The sequence below is a fragment of the Nothobranchius furzeri genome, chromosome 6, assembly GCF_043380555.1.
Source record: "Nothobranchius furzeri strain GRZ-AD chromosome 6, NfurGRZ-RIMD1, whole genome shotgun sequence".
In the NCBI taxonomy this organism is placed as follows: Eukaryota; Metazoa; Chordata; class Actinopteri; order Cyprinodontiformes; family Nothobranchiidae; genus Nothobranchius; species Nothobranchius furzeri.
Genome location: NC_091746.1, coordinates 25,048,456 through 25,057,578, shown reverse-complemented (window position 1 = coordinate 25,057,578; position 9,123 = coordinate 25,048,456). Strand labels below are relative to the sequence as shown.

General features: G+C 45.0%; 1 protein-coding gene across 1 annotated transcript in view; it reads left to right on the top strand.

Moving 5' to 3' along the window:
• Positions 1 to 413: 413 nt before the first annotated feature.
• c6h22orf23 (chromosome 6 C22orf23 homolog) overlaps positions 414 to 9,123 on the top strand; it is a 57,089-nt gene continuing 48,379 nt past the window's right edge. Inside the window, exon 1 of the mRNA XM_070552066.1 lies at positions 414 to 567. Within this exon, the coding sequence (XP_070408167.1) occupies positions 547 to 567 (21 nt within the window). The 5' untranslated portion in view covers positions 414 to 546. The remainder of the gene's footprint in view (positions 568 to 9,123) is intronic.

Genomic DNA, 9,123 nt, shown 5'->3' with positions numbered 1-9,123 from the left:
CGCTCAGTCTGTCACTGTGTCCTTGGGCAAGACACTTAACCCCCCTTGCCTGCTGGTGGTGGTCGGAAGGACCGGTGGCGCCAGTGCGCGGCAGCCTCGCCTCTGTCAGTGCGCCCTGGGCAGCTGTGTGTGTAGCTCATCCCCACCAGCGTGTGAATGGGTGAATGCCTGATTGTGTTGTAAAGTGCCTTGGGGGGGGGGGTCTAGGACTTTAGAAGGCGCTATATCAAATAGAGACCATTTACCATTCTTTTTCAAACAATATGTTTTTTAAAAAGCCACTGATCAATAGCCTGGAAAAAAAACAACTTTTAATCAAAGTTATGGACCAAAATTTGAAAAATTTACTTGGTTTTTCGAAATGTGGCGTCTAATAGTATGTAAATGTTTTGTCTTTACCCATGCAGCTCTTACATGGATTTCAGTGGGATGAAAAATGTAAATCTGCAATACTCCTGCTAGTCTTGACTGGACCTGTACTTCATCATCTGACGCTGTACGAAAGCAGGAAGACAGAAATTTCAGGCGAGGTGATGGAAAAAACTCATGAAGATGTTTGAAGAACAGGTAAAAATGCTTCAAATATTCTTAACTGAGGCTGATAGCAAAAACTACTAAATAATCACAACTTATATTTTTCCAACAGGACATGAAAAGCAGCCCTTGTTAACCTAGACATTTGTAACACTTATGAGATCATTTGTGGTTTGTTTATTTTTATTTGTGACATTTACGTGGAGATGACACATTACTTATAATGGAAAAAAGCTTGTAGATTAAATCTGCATTTTCCTTTTCCCCCTACTTACATGTAAAATTGTGGTGGTTATTTCACCTTTTAGTTTTTCACGTATGATTTTACTGAGCATGTACAGGGTAGGTATATGTTATCAGGAGGAGTTGGAGGCAGCTGTAAATGAAGAGGCTCCTGCTGGAGTTCCCTTTGAGAGTGTCCATGTGCTAGCGGGGGGCCACAAAAAGGGAGCCCATCCATGTGCTAGCGGGGTCCGGGAGCCGGAAAGAGGGGGCGGGCCGCCTATTAAGTACTGCTGGTTTAAGTTATGTCAGCTAAGCATAATTAATGCATGAAATTGATTCACACTCGTTATAATAACTTGATATATTTAATTAGAGTTAACTCAAACAAATGAATTTTCGAAATGTTAACAATTTCAGTTAATGAACTTAAATGACGCAAGGCAATCGGTTTCCTCAGTTATGGGCTCGACACACGGTAGGCGACAAACGACCGCGATCAGCGAAATTTGTCGCTGTCACTTTTATCACTGACACATGGGAGGCGGCCAGCGGCAAAGCCGTCAACACGTTCTGTTCCATGGCGAAATCGAATCTTCCGTTGTTTTGATTGGCTGTGTCAGGTTGGAGGGAATTAAGGTTATTTTAGCAGTTCAGAGTTAAAAAAAGTGGTAGATATGATGTTTCACAAGGTGCTGCTAGAGTTATGTGACATCTTACTTCTGATTTTACTATAAAAAAAACCGAGCATGGGTTCATCCCATATTACAAACCAGGAGAGGGCTACTTTCTGTCTATCAGGACATGCTTCAATTTATCACACGGTTTGGACCTCACATTAAGATGAACACAGTCACAGAAGGAGAAACAGAGTCCATGTTTGCTCGGAGGTGATCGAAGCATCCTGTCCGCTCATTGGTCAGTGAATGAAACCTCCGTTGATTGGTCCTCGTCCGAGCGATAGCGATGAAAAGTTGAAAATATTTCAACTTTCTGGGGTCGCGTCGCTGGGTCGCCTGTGCACAACACGTGCACGAGCGCAAAATTTCACACGCACGTTTTTCGCATTTCGCTTGGGAGACCCGCGATTATCGCTTTGTCGCGCATGTCTCATTGAAAATGAATGGAGGAGAGGCGATGTCACCTCCCGTGTGTCAAGCCCATTACTCAGCAGGTTGTACAGTGTGTAAACAAGCATCTTAAGTTTATCCAGATCTTGCTGAAGCATGGAAACTTACTAACCTGCAACAATCTTCCTCACTTGTTTTTATTTACTCATTGTGATGGACCGTTACAGCTCATTTAAACCCTTAGAAACAAGCTCTCAGGTACAGGATGTGTGCTTCTGCTCTATGTTTAATTAACTTTATTGATGAACAAAGTCCCATTAAAAACATTTAAGGAACACCGAAAGCTTGGACTCAAACACATAACAACCATTACAGTTTTCATGCTCTCCGTGTCCCCACTGTCGCACAAATATGAATGTTTTTACATGAAGGAGGCATTAATAACAGCTGAGTCAGAACGTTTCCACGACTACGTGGGAAACTTGCAGTTTTCCCACACGACTGTTATCTGAACTGAGTCAGGAGTGTAGTTCGGCTCTGCGATGAGAATCTTTGGGATGTGCAGCGGTCAGACTCTACCATCATCAATCTTGGTGAAACATTAATGCAACACTGGATGGAATAAATCTGGTGAAGCTCATTGACACCACACCACAGCGAATGTGTATCGTAGTCACAGCTAAAGGTGGTTCAGCGAGATATTAGAGCGTGACCTTTTCTTTTGGTGGTGACTTTTTTCAGCTGGGCAGTGTAAGGTCACAACAAAGGTTAATGTGTTCACATCTGTCTGGGTAACCTGTGCGTTTTCCATGCTCAGCTGACCATTTTATTTGGACCTGCTCTCCAGCGGTTTGATTTGTGCGAAGCCAACCTAACACACCCTCTGTTGATAGATTGGCCAGTTAAAGTTTACACCTACCTATAGAGGGAGCCTCTGATTGGTGCCTAGAATCAGCCAGCAGTCTGGATGCAGCGGGCTAAACAACCACCACTCCAGCTGCAAGAACGGACTGCTGCAAGGAGCGCACAGCAGTCTCTAAAGCCCCCTTCAGACAGGCCATGAAAAACGGAAATGTTCCGGAATCTGTCCGTAAGACCTTTCTGTCTGAATACAAACATCCGGATAACGTGTTACGGAATTTATCCGGACGAAGCCCCTAGTAACAGGTCCGGACTTGTTACGGACAGGGTGGCTGCTTCAGACTGGTGAGGTAAAGTTCCGGACAAGGGGGAGGGGGAAGAGGAGGGGACCGGGGGACGTTGTGCGCACCTAGATAGCTCGCTGCTGTAGCATGCGGCGAACCACGGCAGCTCGCCTCCTACGGTACCGTCTAGACGCGCGACGGAGCGCTTCACACCGCTTCAGTGATTCCTTTAACCATTGAGCTTCATCCACCAGGTCTCTTATGCGTCTTCGTGTGCGCAGAATTATGCTTAAGCGCCTCGTGATTTTTTTCTTGAGAGGCGCTATAGAAATGATATTTTCTTCTTCTTCTTCTTCTTAAGTCAGATTCTCCCCCACCCCACCCCCCGCCGCCGTCAGACATCTGGAACTTTTCCCTGCTGTGTAAACGCAGCCGAAAGGACAAGTTCCGGTACAAAAGTGGTGTGTCTGAAAACACAGTTCCGGTTAAAAAACGGATTGAATTGTCCACAAATGTTCCAGAATGTCTATCTGAAAAGGGCTAGAGAGAGAGTAGGAAGCTGTGTGCTTCATATCAGAGTCTCCAAAAGCAACACTGCTCACGGCCACCTTAGTTCCTAACTTAAGGAGGAAAACACAGACTTCTCCGTGTGTCTTTTGAGACATTTGCTTACCAGAGGAGGCTGTGTGAAGCCCAGACATCATGGTGTAAACAAAAAACAAAACAAAACCCTGTTGCAGGGGGGTGGGCTGACACTATCAAGACTAGGCCAGGCCAGTTGTGGAAGCACCATTAACTCATTCACTGCCATTGGTGACAAAAGTCATCGTTTTAAATCCAACCGTTCACTGCCGTTCATTTGCATGTTTTTACTGTGTGGGCGTCGGAACGAGCCCCCGCACCGTGAGAACAAACATCCCAGCTCTAAAGCCAATCTTCATCCGCATACGTCACACGTCACATGATCAGGAAGCAGAACTTCATGTGTTAGGAGATCGTTTTGGGCCGCTGCTGTAAAAAAAAGTGAGGCGCGAACCGGAAAAGCTTCTGCTGCTCACAATTCAACAACGGATTATGAAAGAACGGATAACGTTTGAATGACATCATCCTAGCGCGCAACGTTCTGTGACTCTAAAAACGCTGAAAAACGCTGGCAGCGAAGAGCTTTTCTGATCAGGAAACAGCTGGCAGTGAATGAGTTAAAGGCTGATTTTGTTTACCACCCCAAAATTTTCTCTAGGCCCCCCAGCCCCCATTTTCTGGGAACACCACTGTCACTCATGCATCTTATCAACTGCTTTTTCCTAACATTGAGTGAGAAGCGGGGGACACCATGGAACGGTCTCCAGTCCATCACCAGGATACATAAACCTGTTTCAACACACAACGGCAGAGTACGCACAGAAGACCTACTCATGCAGGCGGAGAACACGCTAACTTCATGCAGACAGGCTGAAGATGGGATTTGAACCTGCAACCCTCTTGCTGCATCAGAGATGGAATAAAATCAGGTAGTGACGGGATATCATCACACTTGTGCACACACCTGCGGGCTACTGCTTTCATCACAAGGGCACATGTGACAAGGAGACTGGTGTGCGGTTGTCGTTGCGTAACGTGGAGCTGATTCATCGCTCACGCATGCAGTTATTCCTGGTGGCCTACTTTCATTCAGAAGAGCACAACTTCCATGTGACCTATTTTAGCACTTTGATATGGATATGGTGGTAGTGTGCTTGTGTGTGTGTGTGTTTCTGAAGTTGGCAGGACTGCACGCACATCTGTAGCACTACACACACACACACACACACACACACACACACACACACACACACACACACACACACAAACACACACACACACAGTGACCTATTTTACAGTAACGTGTCTAAATGGCAACATAACTCCCCTGAACATCAGCCAACTGAGCGTGTTCAGCAGAGGAGTCGATTTTCTCCCTCGCTCGCTCTGTTTGGTCAACCAGGCGAGCCCCAAATCTCACCCTCGTTCTGTTTTTTGTTTATTTTGGGGTGAAAATTAACATTTCTACCAAATATAATAAACTTTATTTGAGATTAGGAAGTTCTGCTTTCAGTTTTACAAAATTTTGCAAAATCAGACTCGGACAATGTTCCTCTGTAATTCCATGCTGTAGTTCTTTTTTAAAACACAGAGCAGTTTTGTTTACCTGTTTTCCCGCTACGTTTCGTTTGCGGCTGCAAACTTCCTCAGGCTGACGCTGATGGTGGCGTCACTTCCTTCTCCGTTTATCTGCGGGCAGCAGAGAACGTTGTCGCCCTCTGCTGCCCGCTCTCCCCTCTCCGACGATGCAATCCCATGCGCGGTCCAACGTGTAAACTCCATCGTCCCTGTTCATGGTCCCACATTCACGTCTCCTTATCTCGATAGCTTCTTTTATCTATCTTTTGTATTTCTGTTGTTCGGTGTTTACGATCCTTGTGTTGTCCCAGTCCATTACACGGTTTTCTCTTGTGCAGTGATCTGTTACGGCTGACTTCTTTATTGTGCTTTCTGCTCCTTCTTTTGCTGCTCTTGTGTGTCTTTGACTTGTTTCTTTCTCGCACTCCTTTCTATGTTCTATTGTTCGTGTATTGAGTTGGCATCCGGTTTCTCATATGTATGTTTTATTGCAGAGTTTGCATGGGATTTCGTAAATGACTGCACATTTAAGTCCAGCTGGTATTTTGTCTTTTGGGTGTACTAGTCTGTTTCTAACGGTTGTATATGGTGTTGTTGGTGTGTTTATGTTGTGTTTTTTCATTGTTGCTCTTATTTTTTCTGTTATGCCTCTGATGTATGGTAGGGTTATCACTGGTTTTAGTTCGTGTCTTTCTGGGTTTCTGGCTCTTTGCTTTGGTTGTTCTTTTCTTTCTGTTGTTGTTTGTTGTTTTCCTTTGTTTATTGCCCATGTCGGGTACCCGCAGGTCTTTAATGTATGTTGTATGTGTTTGTCCTCTTGTTTACGGTCTTTTTCTTCTGTTACCATGTTTGCTCGGTGATATAATGTTCTGATTACTGACATTTTATGTATGGTGGGGTGTTCTGATGTCCATAACAGATATTGGTCTGTGTGTGTTGGTTTCTTATATGTGTTTATGTTTAGGGTCCCGTCGGTCTGTCTGGTTATTTTCATGTCCATAAATGCTTTGCTGCCTTCTGTTTCTAACTCATAAGTGAACTTTATGCTGCCTGTGTCGTCAATGTTATTCAAGTGTTGTGTTAGTGTTTCTGTTTGTAACCAACACACAGAGACCAATATCTGTTATGGACATCAGAACACCCCACCATACATAAAATGTCAGTAATCAGAACATTATATCACCGAGCAAACATGGTAACAGAAGAAAAAGACCGTAAACAAGAGGACAAACACATACAACATACATTAAAGACCTGCGGGTACCCGACATGGGCAATAAACAAAGGAAAACAACAAACAACAACAGAAAGAAAAGAACAACCTAAGCAAAGAACCAGAAACCCAGAAAGACAAGAACCAAAACCAGTGATAACCCTACCATACATTAGAGGCATAACAGAAAAAATAAGAGCAACAATGAAAAAACACAACATAAACACACCAACAACACCATACACAACAGTTAGAAACAGACTAGTGCACCCAAAAGACAAAATACCAGCTGGACTTAAATGTGCAGTCATTTACGAAATCCCATGCAAACTCTGCAATAAAACATACATAGGAGAAACCGGACACCAACTCAACACACGAACAATAGAACATAGAAAGGAGTGCGAGAAAGAGGCAAGTCGAAAACACACAAGAGCAGCAAAAGAAGAAGCAGAAAGCACAATAAAGAAGTCAGCCGTAACAGATCACTGCACAAGAGAAAACCGTGTAATAGACTGGGACAACACAAGGATCGTAAACACAGAACAACAGAAATACAAAAGATGGATAAAAGAAGCAATCGAGATAAGGAGACGTGGATGTGGGACCATGAACAGAGACGATGGAGTTTACTCGTTGGACCGCGCATGGTATTGCATCGTCGGAGAGGGGAGAGCGGGCAGCAGAGGGCGACAACGTCCTCTACTGCCCGCGGATAAACGGAGAAGGAAGTGACGCCACCATCAGCGTCAGCCTGAGGAAGTTTGCAGCCGCAAACGAAACGTAACGGGAAAACAGGTAAACAAAACTGTTCTGTGTTTTAAAAAAGAACTACAGCATGGAATTAGAGATACAACACAGCAAAATGACACCTAAAATGTTCCTCTGTGCCAGGCTTTTCATTCAAATCATTCAGTTAACAGGCAGTTATTAATGCTGACATGCAAACTTAATGAGCGATGTAATCGTACGTGAGATCAAACAGTACTTGGAAACTTGAGTTGATGTGACCAGTCAGGCTGCAAGTCCTTTAATAATCGATTAGCTGCTTTCCAAGTCCACTTATAGATGGTCTCTGCTACTTCTATTATTTAGTTTCCTTTTATGATTAAACACAACCAAACATTTGATTCGGTTAAAACACAAAGAATCTTAATGTTTGGTTTACGATCAGCAGGGCGGATGACATCTAACATTTAGGACGTGGGAGGAGCCAAAGCTTTGTGAGGGTGGAATGTGAAAAGCAAATATTAACCAGGTTAATGATTATATGTGGATTTGTTGCACAACCAGCTCCAGCTGCACTCCCTCTCCGACCATTTCCTCCCGTTTGCTTTCAGCTCGCCATGCAGAGACTGGTGTGTGTGTGTGTGTGTGTCTGAAAGAACAGCCATACACTCATCTTCATCCCCCTACCCCGTCCCTGCCACTCCCTATGCTGCTGACCTACTTACCGCAGCATCCCGGTTACATAACCAGCCAGTGCTGTTGATCACCACAGCCAGCACACGGCCGACGCCCACCTCACGCTCTAACTTTCACAAACACGCTCAGTGCTGACCCAACTTTCACCAAGTTCCTCACATCCCAGCTCAGAGCCGTCCCGCGCCGTGGCCCAACCACCTCTTCACCCCATGGATCTGGGTTAGTTTGGGGGTGTTGAGGAGAAACTTGGACTTGAAGTCAGATGAGGTCAGGGTTTGTTTCACATGACTCCTGTACTATTCTGATAAACACCTGCAAACCAGATCTTAGTCGTTTAAGTTTCAAGGTGAAGTCGTTAAATGCAGCATTCCAGAACGAAACGGTCTGTGCTCGGAGGAAAAGTCAGCCATTGAGCTCCTGACCTGCTCCCTGGAGCAAAGAGAGCTTCTTTCAGTAGTTTGTTCAAGTTTACTCTGTGGAGGGGTGTGATGTAACCTCCCCTCCCCCGTGTTTCTCCCCTCCGTCTCTCATTCTCTCCACTCTGAATAACCTCTCTTTCTCTCCTCTCCTCCCCTCTCCTCTCCCATCCCTCCTCGCTGACCTACTTTTACTCTCCCGTCCTGTTTTCACAAGCCTCCACACAACACAAAGCAGCTTGTACGGCTCTAGCCGAAGGAGGGGGGGAACAGGAGGAGGTGGAAATAAGTGAATGATGGTGCAGCTTTAAAACTATGGTCTGCTCAGGAATGTCGCCTTGTTGCAGCGGGCTGCTGGGCGACCGAGAGCAGAAGTGAAAACACAAAAGAGTTTCGTATTACTGATTAGAAACAGCTGGTCTGTTTGTGGTCTGCTGCTACCTCGTACACACATCCTTCACCCATTCATCTCAGGCTAAGACAAGGATTTGATTTTCTCCATCCAGTCGCTCAACGTGAAGCAATCTTAGGGTGAAAAGAAGTTTTTTGAAGGGTGGAGGTTCTCAGGAGCTGCAGTCATGTGATTCTTGAGAAAACGAGGTGTCCTTGACATTTCAACACCTCTGGCTGTGATAGGCTCCTCTTCCTGTCATGTCTCTTATGTAACTCTTGAGACCTGCTCTGTTTATGCCAACCTGCTGTTCTTTTACAGCTGTTTGTCCTAATGAGGGGGCTGGGTCCCTCAGCAGTCATGGACTGATGCATCTCTTCTCTTGAGGCTCTTGTGCAACCTGCTTTTGCTCGGTTTGATAACGTTCTTCATCCAAAACAAACTTGCTAAAGCTCTGGGTTATGATATTGCACAACTCTGGACAGTCCTAAAGCCAATATTTTTCAGTTTGCAGCAACAAAAATCACGTGGGCTTTAAAGTGTTTTT